This window comes from Gymnoscopelus braueri, assembly GCF_963280865.1.
Source record: "Gymnoscopelus braueri genome assembly, chromosome: 12".
In the NCBI taxonomy this organism is placed as follows: Eukaryota; Metazoa; Chordata; class Actinopteri; order Myctophiformes; family Myctophidae; genus Gymnoscopelus; species Gymnoscopelus braueri.
Window position 1 is genome coordinate 24,302,058 of NC_137614.1, and position 17,889 is coordinate 24,319,946.

The following is a 17,889-nucleotide window of genomic DNA, read 5'->3' on the forward strand; positions in this document are numbered from 1 at the left end:
TGTCTTTCTCAGGTATGTCTTTAAACCAGTGGTTCTTAAACATTTTCATGTCATGGACCCCCAAATTAATATTTATGTATCTATTTTAGACACCCCCCCTCCCCCATCTGAAAATATTTTGTGCCAGGGTACAAGATTTGCGTTGTTAAAATATTCCAAACATATTCCACATTTCCCCCTTATTCCCCCCAAGATTGTATTTGAAAATAGCAGATCCACAAGCTCACAACGCGTTGCGATGCGACGCGTCGTGAGCTTGTAGATCTGCTATTTTCAAATAGCCGATGTATGTTTAAAGCGTTCATGTGGCCCATATCGCTTCTTTTGGGCTTGTTTTCCTTGACCTGGTTGCTTGTTTCTCTCTCAAAACCTGGCAACACTGATCTCAGTGATCCTGCTTCTACTGGCCATGACTGGATCCAACATGGAGGCTCCCAGTAAAGCACGTGAACTGTTTACAGAGGCTGTCCGAGCTGTTGTGGACAACTGGCCCGTTCTGCAGGTTGTTAACAAACTAACTCTGTTTTATCTGCTCATTTTGTTTTGCCTGTTTGTCATTGAAATGCCGCCGTGGTTTGTTTTAAAGCCACATTTACTGTGCTTGTGTTTCACAGCCAAATTGAGCCAATGCTAGTTGGCTAAGCTGTGTGTGTGTGTGTGTGTGTGTGTGTGTGTGTGTGTGTGTGTGTGTGTGTGTGTGTGTGTGTGTGTGTGTGTGTGTGTGTGTGTGTGTGTGTGTGTGTGTGTGTGTGTGTGTGTGTGTGTGTGTGTGTGTGTGTGTGTGTGTGTGTGTGTGTGTGTGTGTGTGTCGACTTAATTGCCATTGGTCATGGTTGCCAAAGCATTGAAAGTAATGTGTGTGTGTGTGTGTCGTCTGCTCCATCTCTGCCCATCCATGTGTGAGGGTGTCTGCTAAAATGAACAACTTGAAATGCTTTTTCCAGAGCTGTACCCATGTGATGCCTAACATCACCATCTCCACTATAACCTACAAATATGAAATAACAAGATGTATCAGGAATAATCCTGATGTAATTTTAAAAAAATCCAGTGTGTTGGTGTGTGTCCCCTGTTGAGTGCTGACAGTTTGTTTTGTCATATTTTGGTGATGATGTTTCAGATTGCCGTTGATAATGGGTTTGGAGGAGTGTACGGTCAGCAGAAGGCTGATTGGTTGGTGGATGTCATCCAGAAGTATTTCCATGACAACGGTAGGTAACCTACTGTGCTGTTTCTCAGCGTCTGGTCCGGGGCCCCACCAGGGGTCCAAATGGACCCTTGATGGGTCTGTATCTTGTCTCTGAGAGTGTACAAATTACATATTTACAGATTGTCTTTGTGAAAAAACACATTGGAACTTAAGTTCTTTCGTGAACATAGAACCCAGGTTACAGTTTGTTGTCATGGTATGGTAGCTAGCCAAATTAATCTGTTTTTGTACTGTGTGTGTGGTACTCCCAGCTGATCTCCAGCAGGAGGAGGTAGAGGACTTCCTGTCTGCTATGATGGACCAGGAGTTTGATACTGTTGTGGATGATGGGAGTTTGCCTCAGGTACACATCGCTGCACACATACACATAACATACATACAGTACACACAACACCCACTCACATACATACAATCATACAAGCAATCAATCAACACACACGCACACATGCACACTTGCACAGCAGTACATAGATTAGAAATGCAGTCTGTAGAAGCACTGACTCATACTGTCTAGTCCAGGGGTCTTCAACCTTTTCAGGCCAGGGACCCCCAAACTGATGGGGAGATGGAGCAGGGACCCCCTACCTCGTAGGGTATAGGGGGGGCTACCACATATATTGTATATTTATGTATACAATTGTGTTTTATATTGCCTGCTCCTATACGCACCTGCCCCAGTAGTGTGCAAAATAAAAAATCTCTACAAAATATGTATAAACATACCATGTTATTGTGCATTTTGCCTCCATTTATCTGTTTGCTATGGATTCATGTTATGTTTAAAGACAATTTGACATTTTGGGATTTTTTTTTTTTTCAAACAAAAATATTGTTAAATCAAACAACAATTTCGCGGACCCCCTGCAGTACCTCCGCGGACCCCCTGTTGAATACCTCTGGTCTAGTCACATTCATATTGTCTGCTTACTTTTTTGCTCTGTGGTATACTGTACGTATAATCAAGTGCCTTGTAGCTTTGTGATTTGTGAATGGTTGTTTTAACCTCCAACAGTTTAAGTCATTGTTTTATTCTATGATATGTGTATCTGTCAAATTAGTTTGTATATAATTATTAAAAAATTATAGACGTTTGTAGATACAATCCATTACCTGTCTCTCTGTAGGTGTCTGTCTCTCTGTGTCAGTTGTTTGCGGACTACAAGCGGGGGGCCTTGGACGTTGTGAGACAGACGCTGGACAAACTGACAGCCAAAAAGAACATCTGTGGGAGGGCAAAGGTCACGGCCCAGAAAGAGGAGAGTAGTAGTGATGAAGAGCCCGAGGTCAGTCGGTCAACTTTATTATGGTAGTTCCAGAGTGAACAACCTTCTAATATTAATCCTGTAAAGTCTTCCACATGAAATAATACAGAAAACTCTAATTATTTGAAACTGAATATGATCCAGATGTATGTATATTCTGTCAGATTTTTCTGATTCTATTCCTATTGGCAACTATAGGCTTTCCAAATTTGCAGACCCTGGGTAGCAACCCTGGCGTTGTGAGCCAGTAGAGTGTAGATCGGCTATTTTCATAATGTTTGCCTATTCCTTATATTATTTGATAATTTAGCCAATGTTTGACTATTTCTTATTGTATACTTTGTTGATTACTTTTGACGCAGTAATGGTCTTTTTTATTCTGTATTGGTTTTTTTAAGGTATTAAAAGTCCTTAAATTGTCACTTCACTGTCATCTGGGGACCCCCCCTCCCCCACCCACAGGTTGAGAACCACTGCTATAATTGACATCCTCTTCTCTTCCAGCTGATGGAATGTGAGGCCCCGCCCACGTCCTCTGTTAGCTCCACCACCGAGACCAGGTCATGTCCGCCTCCACCCCCAACGCAGGAGGAAGATGATGGATGGACGGTGGTGACGAAGAAGAAATGAGGAAGAGAAGGACAAATGGAAGACAAGAGAGGGAGAAATTAAAAGAAGAAGAGGAGGAGAATGGACAGAGGAAGACAAATACGATGAGCTCCAACAGATAAAACGTCAATTTGCTTTTTAACAGCAAGGCGTAAAAAAATTACGACTCGGTTGGAAAATGTCAATGACTGTTGCACTGCGCCAAGCACTGCTTTGTGCCGCGGCGAAAGATGGTGCCCTTTAGAGTTAAATAAACTCTACAGTGTAGGGTTTAACTTTCATATGAACGGTAATGAATCTATTTCTGTGCCAACAACAGTATAAACTTTGAAGTTTCACTACTCAGACAGTTGAGGTTGTTTGCCTCTATATGACAGTACTGTACAGACAGTAATAAACTAGGGATGCAGCAATATGGAAATTATTGGCCGATACCGATGTTTAACCCATTAAATGCGGGAAAGCATTTTTGATTTTAGCGTTGGCTATTAAAAAATAGCAGATCTACAAGCTCACAGCGCGTCACTTTGTGCCGCACTGTGAGCTTGTACATCTACTATTTTTGAAAGCTTTGAAAAATCTTAAACATTTTGAATAATTTAGATTTTGTTATTTTTTTACACAAAAGCTTCTGCTGTGCGTCCCTGGCACAAAACATTTTCAGTGGGGGGTCCGTGGCCAAATATATATCAATTTGAGTCCTTGGCACAAAAAAGTTTGAGAACCACTGATTTAGAAGGCAGCTGCAGAATCGGCCTCAGGTCTTAATGGGTTAAAATAACAATTTAGCCAATACCGATTTCTTTATTTAGTTTTTTTTGTCATTATATCCCCCTTTTGTGCCAGGGAAATCTTCATTAAGAAAAAAATACTGTTGAGAATCTGCAGCTTGGTAGACTGCAGATAACCAACGCACCAACATAGACAGTGCAAAACTGGTGCTTCCCAACAAGAGATAAATATCGGCCACTGCCATCGGTGAATGTCATTTTTATTTGCCAATACTGATATTTACCGGTACCGGTATGTGGCCGATATATCTATGCATCCCTAAGCATCTGTAGTTTGACCATTGGTTCTGGATTTTGAAATACATGACCTACACAGTAAAATCCTTATTTTTTTATTTAAACACAATGTTATTTTTTTGTGGGTTTTTTTAGGGTCTATGTTCTGATAATAATCACTGCTATTTTGTGTTTGTTCATTAAAAGGGATCTCCCCATCTCTCCAGCTCTTAAATAAATAATGTTTTTTGTTTTTAATATTAAATCGATCAATCTATATAGGTAATGTAAACGGTGAGGTACTCGCATAAGCCCCCCTAGGGTTTCTTACCTCACCGGCACAACTAATAATGTAAACGTTCCCATGGAAAGAGCTATTATGTTATGCTTATGTTTATATATAACTTGTGCAGATCAAATCAAATAAACAGAAGAAAAAAAATATTCAGGTGGGTCACCATTCACCAATTTCATCCAATCAGTATAGAGAACTCATTTATCAGCATACATACAATATCATTTTTATAGTGTTACAACTTAGTCTGCTCATTTGTTTTGTTTAATCAATTTAAATTGTTTATCCTGTGAGTTCTCTCTCCTGCTGAATGAAATTGGTATCCTTACCTGAAAATATATTTTGAGCTGGAAAGATGGGGAGACAGGGCCTATTTCACGAAAGCAGAATTAGGGGTTAAGCCTGGATTTAACACCTATCCTGGCTAAATTACGCCAGGATTAGCGATTAATCGGTTTCATGAAAGCTGAATTATCTTGCGAGATTATCTTAACCAGAGCACCCTGGATAAGTTTATCCATGACTCGATTTCACAAAAGAAAATGTACGCAATCCTACCTTAGTTACCATGGAAATGTAGCGGTGAAGTTAGCCTGGTAGGGACCAGGCTAACAGCCAAGCTTACTTAGTCAAATGCCTTGTTCAAGTTTTTCCACAGTTAATTCAACACATGTGTTTCTATATGGACTCATTTTAATGACCCTGCATTCAAATAAAATGAAATAAATACAATAAGATATAATCAATTTAATTATATTACTGAAATAGAGTGTGACCATGAATCATAATTGTTTCACAATGACTCATGTGATATGTCATTGTCACTCTGTTAACACTATAGTTCATATTGTTGTTAGATGTTTGATAATATATTACAGATTTTTTTTATATATTATAAAAAAATTGCTTATTATACATTTTACTTCCTCGTATGATTCCGGGGAGACCAAATTTCTCTTTTGGGTCTTGAGTCAAGAACCAGGCTCCCAGGGAGACATCAAATTTCTCTTTTGGGTCTTGAGTCTTGGGACTCAAGACCCAAAAGAGAAATTTGATGTCTCCCCGGGAGCCTGGGTCTCGACTCAAGACTCTTTTGGGTCTTGAGTCTTGGGACTCAAGACCCAAAAGAGAAATTTGATGTCTCCCCGGGAGCCGGGACCCAAGACTCTTGAGCTAAAAAGTTTGTGAACCACTGCCATTTAGAACAGTGGTTTTCAACCTTTTTCATGCCAAGGACCCCTAAATTGATATACATTTGGCCGCGGACCCCCATCTGAAAATGTTTTGTGCCAGGGACCCCCAGAAGCCTTACTGTGGACATGCATCCTTGAGATTTTTTACTTTGAAAGGATTTGTAGTTTTTGAAATATGTAACTTTAAGCGCCCGATGCATTGTCAATGGCAATGGACATTTAGAGGGGGAAAAGTACAAACTTTGACATGCTACTAGTCCTACATACTTACACCTAGAACCCCCATTCAAACTTTAAAATGTTAAATCTTAATGTGGACATATTTTCCTGAAAAGGAATCTTTGAAATGTTTCATAGTTTTAGAATTGTCCTGCTTTAAAAGTTCAGAGATTTATAATGGAGGCAGATGGAAGATTTCTGGACCTCAAAAACACTTTCACCTAGAAACTCCATTCATAGTTAAAAAATGCTTACTGTGGACATGCACAGGGCCGGTGCTAGGCAATTTGGCACCCTAGGCAATATTTTTCCTGGTGCCCCATTTTTCCTTGGGTTTGATTGGGTTGGCTGTGGCTGATGATCCGGACGCCTTCTCCTTCCTCGAAAAGGCCTTCACCGTCACACGCCAGGAGGCTGAGCGGTTCACTAACTTCAAGTACCTGCTGGACAAGTGTTCTGGAGAAGACATTCATCTTCTCCTCTTCATCAAAAGCGCTCCAGCAAACGGAGACCGGCGGCAGGCCATCAGGTCCACATGGGGGAACGAGGCGTACATTCGGCACTCCAAGGGACTAACGGTCAAGGTTCTGTTCGCCTTGGGAGCGCCGGCAGCGTCCAGGAGTATCTGGAGCGCGAGGACCGCCTCCACGGTGACCTGATCCAGCAGGATTTCACAGACTCGTTCCGAAACCTGACCCTGAAAGTGATCATGCAATTCCGCTGGGCACGCCAACGGTGCGCCCATGCGAACTTAGTCATGACGGCCGACGACGACACTTTCGTCCACACTCCTAACCTGGTGGACCACCTGCAGGACGCGGCCCAGAGGAAGGTCACCGACCTGTGGCTCGGCTATGTGTGGCGCGGGGCGGCGCCCGACCGAGACAGGAACAGCAAGTACTACTTGCCCTACGAAATGTACCCGTGGTCGACCTTCCCCGACTACACGGCAGGGTCTGGGTACGTGGTTTCCAGGGACGTAGTGGAGAAGATCTACCAAGCCACTCTGAGCCTTAACGCCTCCATGCACATAGACGACGTGTTCATGGGGATCTGTGCCAACAGAGTGGGCGTCACACCACAGCATCACGTCTTCTTTGCAGGGAGTGGCAAGGCGCCCTACCACCCGTGCATTTACAGGCAGATGATGAACTCGCACAGTCATTACGGCCAGGACATGTATGACCTCTGGAAGGCGGCGACGGACCCGCAGGTCCAGCAGATCGCCTCTAAGACAGACTGCAAGTTGGTGAAAAAGGCTCTCCTGTGTAGACCCAACAGGGGTGAGGGTGACACCTACCCCTGTAGAGCGACCTTTGTTGCGAACGCAACTTGGTCCCGACCAAGTGGAGCTTACTATGTAACCGTGCTCAGGTTGTGTGTGTGTGTGTGTGTCTGCGTCTCTGTGTTCATGCACTGCCTGTGTGTAGCCGCCAGAGTGCGCCAGAGTGCAGGAATTTAGACAATGCTCTGATTAAAATGCACAACATCCTGCAAAACACACACACACACACACACACACACACACACACACACGATGTCAATGTTATCTCCCCATCACGGTGAAATAACACGGATTACAAGTCCGTAAATACACAACATTTTCGAGCTGCGGTCGCTTCCAGCGTTCGCGCGTCTTACTTGTGTAGGATAGATTGTGGTTAAATGAATGAAATCAGGGGCAGTCCGGGCACTAAGGCTCTAATGTAGCCTGGATTAGCACATCGCAGGTTCGAGTCCTGTGCTGCGTGTCCCTCTCCATCTCTTTTTTTCCCATTTTTTTTCTTCAGGAGGTCCATACCGACTTCCATCCAATGAGTTCCGGTAGTAGGAGACACAAAGGAGACTCTTTGTGTCTCCTACCTCCATCTTACTATTTTTTATTTTTGTCCATGTGCTGAAGTGAACAGGGACTAAAGACCCATGAGGGAGGGTATGGGGAGAGTTGAGTTTTGTTCAAAGCGAACTGAACCATCCTTGTCCCTATATGGAAATGATTATTTTGTCATTCAGTCATAAAGTGACGTTCAGTCTACACATTAGCAGCAGCTCTGTGTTGTCTGACAATTATTCTTGCACTCATTTTATTCTCCCATATAGAACGACACAATGTAACATAGCTCTGTTTACACAATGCTGTACCCCCCTCCAACTGTATATGTTCCCCTTCTTAAAAAAGTATGCAACTGGGGGAGCATGCTTACAATATTTACTCTTAAATATACTCAATCTTAATCACCACCGTCACCTTGTACTCTACTACCCTCTAGGGGTTACACCGTTTGTCTGTTTTCTGTTTTTATGTTTTGTGTGAGGACTGCGGATGAAAATTAGCATCTTTGCTAATCCCGGTGTATTTACGTTCATGTGACGTTCATTAATATGCTCTGTCCTGTCTAAATAAACAAATAAAGTAAAGTAAAGTAAAGATCATTCGACCCGGTAAAAACGGGTCGAACGGACTCGAATTTGCGGTTGGGCGAGTTGTCCTGGGTCGAAATCTCTGGTGACCGTTCCCAATGGGCATTGGGCCCAGGCCCCAGAGTTTTAAAAATGCAAAATAAATGTACTTTTGTTACATGTACAGAATATTACGACACTTTACCTTTGTAGATCTGCCATTTATGTTTTAAAATTGTACTTTTGTTAAATGTATGTCTGTTTCAAGATTTTGTAATGTGAAATGTGAATAAATATAAAAATGTGAAATGACCGTGTTATGCCTTCTTATTGACTACATAGTGTATATTGTTTTGGGGAGGGGAGGAGGGTCCTTGAGGAGATTGTTCTAAATATGCTAGTGGGTCCAGAGCTGAACAAAGGTTGAGAAGCTCTGATCTACAAGACCACAAGGGAATGTAATAATAATACTACTAATAATAATAATACAATCTTAATATACAAATCCTATCTTAAAATATAATTTAACATCAATAGCTTACATAACATGAAAAACAAAACAACGAATTTAATCTAATTAAACATTCCAACTATTTAGTCTAGTATAAAGTTAAAAGCAGAGATTCAATGTATTATTCATGTATTCAGTGCATTCATGAATCAGCACATTATCACATAGTCAACAAAACCAGTGGTGTAAAGTAACTAAGTACATGTACTCAAGTACAATTTTGAGGTATTTTTTTTTTACCTTACTGGAGTATTTCCAATTTCCAATACCTTTACTTCTCCACTACATCTCAGAGTCAAATATTGTACTTTTACTCCACTTTCCACTTTCCAATTTCCAATACCTTTACTTCTCCACTACATCTCAGAGTCAAATATTGTACTTTTACTCCACTACAATTATTTGAAAACTTAATTTACTAGTTACTTTGTAGATTTTGGTTATTATTACAAAACATACATTACCCACTTCAGCCCTATTTAAACTTTGGCCATTTGAAAATAGCCGATCTACAAGCTCACAATGCATCGCCATGTGCACATTGTGAGCTTGTAGATCTGCTATTTTCAAAGGATTTTCATACATTTTAAAAACTTGTGAAATGGGACATTCTGCATAAATACTTTTACTTTTGGTACTTTAAGTACATGTTATGCCAATACCTTTATACTTCTACTCAAGTACATTTTTAATACCGAACTCTGACTTGTAACAGAGTATTTTTACATTGTGGCATTGATACTCGTAAGAAATAAATGCGAGTATTTCTTCCACCAGCCCAAAACAACATCTGCACTGCACGTTCAAGCTAGCTAGCTCCAGGTTAGCATTGCTAACGGAAGTCTATGGGAAACGCCATTGTAACGTTAGCATTGTAGCGCTAGCAATGCTAACGGCGGCTAACGGGAGCAGTAATGAAGTTCCAATAGGGGCGGGGCTTATAATATCAGGTTTGACTCGCCTCATGAGTGTAAACTAAATTATCATCATTAAATGGGTCGCCTGGGTAACGCAACTTTAAACCTCGCGGCACACCGTAAGTAACCATGGCAACGTCCACACACAGATCCGGAGGTCTTGTATGCAACGTCAGGAGGTTGCCACGATTGACCATAAAGTCACTGTGACGTCAGAGCCAGGCTATGTATAAATGCTCAGAGACCTACACCTTGAACTCTGTCTAATCCTACTGTCTGTAGACAACAGTACAGTAGAGAGAGAGAGAGAGAGAGATAAAGAGTCATGTGTCAAGGGTACATGGACATGGTTAATATGATGCAGCAGCAGATGTCAGAGACAGAGCATGATCTCCACTCTCGCGTCCCAGAGACCCAGAAGAAGAAACCACGCCTGTCCCGCCTCCGCTCGCTGTTTGGGAGGCGCCACCGGCACAGCGGTGATGACATCATCACCATCAAGGAATGTCCTCACTGTGCAGCCATCATCTTCAAGGACAACGGCAACGGCCGTAACGGCGTGGTGACCTGCGCCGCCTGCAGCCGTGAGTTCCCCTGGACCATGCTCATTTTGTCGCTAGTGGCAATACCGCTTGCCATATTTTTGTCACCTACGGCGGCGCTCATCCTTTTTTGTGGTGGAATCGTGGCCTTGCTTATCGCTAAGAAGCTGAGGGAGGGAGTGAGTGATGGACAGACAGACACACTGTGACTCTGACAGCGGGTACTGTGGGTACGGGGAGGGGCACACATTTCTAATGGACATCGTTCCCAAGGTCACCAGAGATTTCGACCCAGGACGATTCGACCCGGACCATTCGACCCGCTCTCGACCCGCTTGGACCTGACTTTTCGACCCGGACCGCGAGAGAGAGAGACAGAGAGAGACATAGAGAGAGAGAGAGAGACAGAGACATAATAATAATAATATGTACATTGATTTACCAAACAATTATTGTGTTGGTGTTTTTATTTACCAAACAATTACAAAGCTAATGGAGGCTAATGGAGGCTAAAGGGAGCCACCCACAGAGACACAGAGACACAGGCCATCAACGATCACATTCCTAAGGCTAGCAGCCACCATCCTCATCCCCATAGCAGAGTATGACTTTTTTTGCTAGTGGGGTTTTGTGAATAATCACATGAAGTATAAAAGTATGATATATAAGAAAAGTTATAGCTATAATGGTAATGCCTTTATTGATTGTATGCTGTGATTTGAATACACTATATTATTTGTATGTGTTATGGAAATGATTATTTTGTCATTCAGTCATAAAGTGACGTTCAGTCTACACATTAGCAGCAGCTCTGTGTTGTCTGACAATTATTCTTGCACTCATTTTATTCTCCCATATAGAACGACACAATGTAACATAGCTAGCTGTTTACACAATGCTGTACCCCCCTCCAACTGTATATGTTCCCCTTCTTAAAAAAGTATGCAACTGGGGGAGCATGCTTACAATATTTACTCTTAAATATACTCAATCTTAATCACCACCGTCACCTTGTACTCTACTACCCTCTAGGGGTTACACCGTTTGTCTGTTTTCTGTTTTTATGTTTTGTGTGAGGACTGCGGATGAAAATTAGCATCTTTGCTAATCCCGGTGTATTTACGTTCATGTGACGTTCATTAATATGCTCTGTCCTGTCTAAATAAACAAATAAAGTAAAGTAAAGTAAAGATCATTCGACCCGGTAAAAACGGGTCGAACGGACTCGAATTTGCGGTTGGGCGAGTTGTCCTGGGTCGAAATCTCTGGTGACCGTTCCCAATGGGCATTGGGCCCAGGCCCCAGAGTTTTAAAAATGCAAAATAAATGTACTTTTGTTACATGTACAGAATATTACGACACTTTACCTTTGTAGATCTGCCATTTATGTTTTAAAATTGTACTTTTGTTAAATGTATGTCTGTTTCAAGATTTTGTAATGTGAAATGTGAATAAATATAAAAATGTGAAATGACCGTGTTATGCCTTCTTATTGACTACATAGTGTATATTGTTTTGGGGAGGGGAGGAGGGTCCTTGAGGAGATTGTTCTAAATATGCTAGTGGGTCCAGAGCTGAACAAAGGTTGAGAAGCTCTGATCTACAAGACCACAAGGGAATGTAATAATAATACTACTAATAATAATAATACAATCTTAATATACAAATCCTATCTTAAAATATAATTTAACATCAATAGCTTACATAACATGAAAAACAAAACAACGAATTTAATCTAATTAAACATTCCAACTATTTAGTCTAGTATAAAGTTAAAAGCAGAGATTCAATGTATTATTCATGTATTCAGTGCATTCATGAATCAGCACATTATCACATAGTCAACAAAACCAGTGGTGTAAAGTAACTAAGTACATGTACTCAAGTACAATTTTGAGGTATTTTTTTTTTACCTTACTGGAGTATTTCCAATTTCCAATACCTTTACTTCTACTCCACTACATCTCAGAGTCAAATATTGTACTTTTACTCCACTACAATTATTTGAAAACTTAATTTACTAGTTACTTTGTAGATTTTGGTTATTATTACAAAACATACATTACCCACTTCAGCCCTATTTAAACTTTGGCCATTTGAAAATAGCCGATCTACAAGCTCACAATGCATCGCCATGTGCACATTGTGAGCTTGTAGATCTGCTATTTTCAAAGGATTTTCATACATTTTAAAAACTTGTGAAATGGGACATTCTGCATAAATACTTTTACTTTTGGTACTTTAAGTACATGTTATGCCAATACCTTTATACTTCTACTCAAGTACATTTTTAATACCGAACTCTGACTTGTAACAGAGTATTTTTACATTGTGGCATTGATACTCGTAAGAAATAAATGCGAGTATTTCTTCCACCAGCCCAAAACAACATCTGCACTGCACGTTCAAGCTAGCTAGCTCCAGGTTAGCATTGCTAACGGAAGTCTATGGGAAACGCCATTGTAACGTTAGCATTGTAGCGCTAGCAATGCTAACGGCGGCTAACGGGAGCAGTAATGAAGTTCCAATAGGGGCGGGGCTTATAATATCAGGTTTGACTCGCCTCATGAGTGTAAACTAAATTATCATCATTAAATGGGTCGCCTGGGTAACGCAACTTTAAACCTCGCGGCACACCGTAAGTAACCATGGCAACGTCCACACACAGATCCGGAGGTCTTGTATGCAACGTCAGGAGGTTGCCACGATTGACCATAAAGTCACTGTGACGTCAGAGCCAGGCTATGTATAAATGCTCAGAGACCTACACCTTGAACTCTGTCTAATCCTACTGTCTGTAGACAACAGTACAGTAGAGAGAGAGAGAGAGAGAGATAAAGAGTCATGTGTCAAGGGTACATGGACATGGTTAATATGATGCAGCAGCAGATGTCAGAGACAGAGCATGATCTCCACTCTCGCGTCCCAGAGACCCAGAAGAAGAAACCACGCCTGTCCCGCCTCCGCTCGCTGTTTGGGAGGCGCCACCGGCACAGCGGTGATGACATCATCACCATCAAGGAATGTCCTCACTGTGCAGCCATCATCTTCAAGGACAACGGCAACGGCCGTAACGGCGTGGTGACCTGCGCCGCCTGCAGCCGTGAGTTCCCCTGGACCATGCTCATTTTGTCGCTAGTGACAATACCGCTTGCCATATTTTTGTCACCTACGGCGGCGCTCATCCTTTTTTGTGGTGGAATCGTGGCCTTGCTTATCGCTAAGAAGCTGAGGGAGGGAGTGAGTGATGGACAGACAGACACACTGTGACTCTGACAGCGGGTACTGTGGGTACGGGGAGGGGCACACATTTCTAATGGACATCGTTCCCAAGGTCACCAGAGATTTCGACCCAGGACGATTCGACCCGGACCATTCGACCCGCTCTCGACCCGCTTGGACCTGACTTTTCGACCCGGACCGCGAGAGAGAGAGACAGAGAGAGACATAGAGAGAGAGAGAGAGACAGAGACATAATAATAATAATATGTACATTGATTTACCAAACAATTATTGTGTTGGTGTTTTTATTTACCAAACAATTACAAAGCTAATGGAGGCTAATGGAGGCTAAAGGGAGCCACCCACAGAGACACAGAGACACAGGCCATCAACGATCACATTCCTAAGGCTAGCAGCCACCATCCTCATCCCCATAGCAGAGTATGACTTTTTTTGCTAGTGGGGTTTTGTGAATAATCACATGAAGTATAAAAGTATGATATATAAGAAAAGTTATAGCTATAATGGTAATGCCTTTATTGATTGTATGCTGTGATTTGAATACACTATATTATTTGTATGTGTTATGGAAATGATTATTTTGTCATTCAGTCATAAAGTGACGTTCAGTCTACACATTAGCAGCAGCTCTGTGTTGTCTGACAATTATTCTTGCACTCATTTTATTCTCCCATATAGAACGACACAATGTAACATAGCTCTGTTTACACAATGCTGTACCCCCCTCCAACTGTATATGTTCCCCTTCTTAAAAAAGTATGCAACTGGGGGAGCATGCTTACAATATTTACTCTTAAATATACTCAATCTTAATCACCACCGTCACCTTGTACTCTACTACCCTCTAGGGGTTACACCGTTTGTCTGTTTTCTGTTTTTATGTTTTGTGTGAGGACTGCGGATGAAAATTAGCATCTTTGCTAATCCCGGTGTATTTACGTTCATGTGACGTTCATTAATATGCTCTGTCCTGTCTAAATAAACAAATAAAGTAAAGTAAAGTAAAGATCATTCGACCCGGTAAAAACGGGTCGAACGGACTCGAATTTGCGGTTGGGCGAGTTGTCCTGGGTCGAAATCTCTGGTGACCGTTCCCAATGGGCATTGGGCCCAGGCCCCAGAGTTTTAAAAATGCAAAATAAATGTACTTTTGTTACATGTACAGAATATTACGACACTTTACCTTTGTAGATCTGCCATTTATGTTTTAAAATTGTACTTTTGTTAAATGTATGTCTGTTTCAAGATTTTGTAATGTGAAATGTGAATAAATATAAAAATGTGAAATGACCGTGTTATGCCTTCTTATTGACTACATAGTGTATATTGTTTTGGGGAGGGGAGGAGGGTCCTTGAGGAGATTGTTCTAAATATGCTAGTGGGTCCAGAGCTGAACAAAGGTTGAGAAGCTCTGATCTACAAGACCACAAGGGAATGTAATAATAATACTACTAATAATAATAATACAATCTTAATATACAAATCCTATCTTAAAATATAATTTAACATCAATAGCTTACATAACATGAAAAACAAAACAACGAATTTAATCTAATTAAACATTCCAACTATTTAGTCTAGTATAAAGTTAAAAGCAGAGATTCAATGTATTATTCATGTATTCAGTGCATTCATGAATCAGCACATTATCACATAGTCAACAAAACCAGTGGTGTAAAGTAACTAAGTACATGTACTCAAGTACAATTTTGAGGTATTTTTTTTTTACCTTACTGGAGTATTTCCAATTTCCAATACCTTTACTTCTACTCCACTACATCTCAGAGTCAAATATTGTACTTTTACTCCACTACAATTATTTGAAAACTTAATTTACTAGTTACTTTGTAGATTTTGGTTATTATTACAAAACATACATTACCCACTTCAGCCCTATTTAAACTTTGGCCATTTGAAAATAGCCGATCTACAAGCTCACAATGCATCGCCATGTGCACATTGTGAGCTTGTAGATCTGCTATTTTCAAAGGATTTTCATACATTTTAAAAACTTGTGAAATGGGACATTCTGCATAAATACTTTTACTTTTGGTACTTTAAGTACATGTTATGCCAATACCTTTATACTTCTACTCAAGTACATTTTTAATACCGAACTCTGACTTGTAACAGAGTATTTTTACATTGTGGCATTGATACTCGTAAGAAATAAATGCGAGTATTTCTTCCACCAGCCCAAAACAACATCTGCACTGCACGTTCAAGCTAGCTAGCTCCAGGTTAGCATTGCTAACGGAAGTCTATGGGAAACGCCATTGTAACGTTAGCATTGTAGCGCTAGCAATGCTAACGGCGGCTAACGGGAGCAGTAATGAAGTTCCAATAGGGGCGGGGCTTATAATATCAGGTTTGACTCGCCTCATGAGTGTAAACTAAATTATCATCATTAAATGGGTCGCCTGGGTAACGCAACTTTAAACCTCGCGGCACACCGTAAGTAACCATGGCAACGTCCACACACAGATCCGGAGGTCTTGTATGCAACGTCAGGAGGTTGCCACGATTGACCATAAAGTCACTGTGACGTCAGAGCCAGGCTATGTATAAATGCTCAGAGACCTACACCTTGAACTCTGTCTAATCCTACTGTCTGTAGACAACAGTACAGTAGAGAGAGAGAGAGAGAGAGAGATAAAGAGTCATGTGTCAAGGGTACATGGACATGGTTAATATGATGCAGCAGCAGATGTCAGAGACAGAGCATGATCTCCACTCTCGCGTCCCAGAGACCCAGAAGAAGAAACCACGCCTGTCCCGCCTCCGCTCGCTGTTTGGGAGGCGCCACCGGCACAGCGGTGATGACATCATCACCATCAAGGAATGTCCTCACTGTGCAGCCATCATCTTCAAGGACAACGGCAACGGCCGTAACGGCGTGGTGACCTGCGCCGCCTGCAGCCGTGAGTTCCCCTGGACCATGCTCATTTTGTCGCTAGTGACAATACCGCTTGCCATATTTTTGTCACCTACGGCGGCGCTCATCCTTTTTTGTGGTGGAATCGTGGCCTTGCTTATCGCTAAGAAGCTGAGGGAGGGAGTGAGTGATGGACAGACAGACACACTGTGACTCTGACAGCGGGTACTGTGGGTACGGGGAGGGGCACACATTTCTAATGGACATCGTTCCCAAGGTCACCAGAGATTTCGACCCAGGACGATTCGACCCGGACCATTCGACCCGCTCTCGACCCGCTTGGACCTGACTTTTCGACCCGGACCGCGAGAGAGAGAGACAGAGAGAGACATAGAGAGAGAGAGAGAGACAGAGACATAATAATAATAATATGTACATTGATTTACCAAACAATTATTGTGTTGGTGTTTTTATTTACCAAACAATTACAAAGCTAATGGAGGCTAATGGAGGCTAAAGGGAGCCACCCACAGAGACACAGAGACACAGGCCATCAACGATCACATTCCTAAGGCTAGCAGCCACCATCCTCATCCCCATAGCAGAGTATGACTTTTTTTGCTAGTGGGGTTTTGTGAATAATCACATGAAGTATAAAAGTATGATATATAAGAAAAGTTATAGCTATAATGGTAATGCCTTTATTGATTGTATGCTGTGATTTGAATACACTATATTATTTGTATGTGTTATGGAAATGATTATTTTGTCATTCAGTCATAAAGTGACGTTCAGTCTACACATTAGCAGCAGCTCTGTGTTGTCTGACAATTATTCTTGCACTCATTTTATTCTCCCATATAGAACGACACAATGTAACATAGCTAGCTGTTTACACAATGCTGTACCCCCCTCCAACTGTATATGTTCCCCTTCTTAAAAAAGTATGCAACTGGGGGAGCATGCTTACAATATTTACTCTTAAATATACTCAATCTTAATCACCACCGTCACCTTGTACTCTACTACCCTCTAGGGGTTACACCGTTTGTCTGTTTTCTGTTTTTATGTTTTGTGTGAGGACTGCGGATGAAAATTAGCATCTTTGCTAATCCCGGTGTATTTACGTTCATGTGACGTTCATTAATATGCTCTGTCCTGTCTAAATAAACAAATAAAGTAAAGTAAAGTAAAGATCATTCGACCCGGTAAAAACGGGTCGAACGGACTCGAATTTGCGGTTGGGCGAGTTGTCCTGGGTCGAAATCTCTGGTGACCGTTCCCAATGGGCATTGGGCCCAGGCCCCAGAGTTTTAAAAATGCAAAATAAATGTACTTTTGTTACATGTACAGAATATTACGACACTTTACCTTTGTAGATCTGCCATTTATGTTTTAAAATTGTACTTTTGTTAAATGTATGTCTGTTTCAAGATTTTGTAATGTGAAATGTGAATAAATATAAAAATGTGAAATGACCGTGTTATGCCTTCTTATTGACTACATAGTGTATATTGTTTTGGGGAGGGGAGGAGGGTCCTTGAGGAGATTGTTCTAAATATGCTAGTGGGTCCAGAGCTGAACAAAGGTTGAGAAGCTCTGATCT

General features: G+C 41.5%; 1 protein-coding gene and 1 pseudogene across 2 annotated transcripts; both read left to right on the forward strand.

Annotated features, from left to right (window-relative positions):
• On the forward strand, positions 1-5,083 carry tsr2 (TSR2 ribosome maturation factor). The gene is made up of 6 exons (XM_080444447.1): positions 1-12; positions 390-502; positions 1,121-1,211; positions 1,462-1,553; positions 2,335-2,493; positions 2,977-5,083. The coding sequence occupies exons 2-6, from the start codon at positions 410-412 to the stop codon at positions 3,100-3,102; spliced, it is 561 nt and encodes a 186-aa protein (XP_080300573.1). The 5' UTR covers positions 1-12; positions 390-409; the 3' UTR covers positions 3,103-5,083.
• On the forward strand, positions 4,176-7,623 carry LOC308096442 (lactosylceramide 1,3-N-acetyl-beta-D-glucosaminyltransferase A-like; annotated as a pseudogene). Its single transcript has 3 exons — positions 4,176-4,187; positions 6,185-7,078; positions 7,586-7,623. The product of its transcript is annotated as a lactosylceramide 1,3-N-acetyl-beta-D-glucosaminyltransferase A-like (transcript).
• The last annotated feature ends 10,266 nt before the right edge of the window (positions 7,624-17,889 follow it).

What these genes read in the sequence shown, in the direction of transcription:
- tsr2 (XM_080444447.1), top strand. Translation starts at nt 410, where the DNA reads ATGACTGGATCCAACATGGAGGCTCCCAGTAAAGCACGTGAACTGTTT. An exon ending in ATGATGGGAGTTTGCCTCAG is followed by an intron (nt 1,554 to 2,334) that starts GTACACATCGCT and finishes GTCTCTCTGTAG; the next exon opens with GTGTCTGTCTCTCTGTGTCA. An exon ending in GTAGTGATGAAGAGCCCGAG is followed by an intron (nt 2,494 to 2,976) that starts GTCAGTCGGTCA and finishes CTTCTCTTCCAG; the next exon opens with CTGATGGAATGTGAGGCCCC.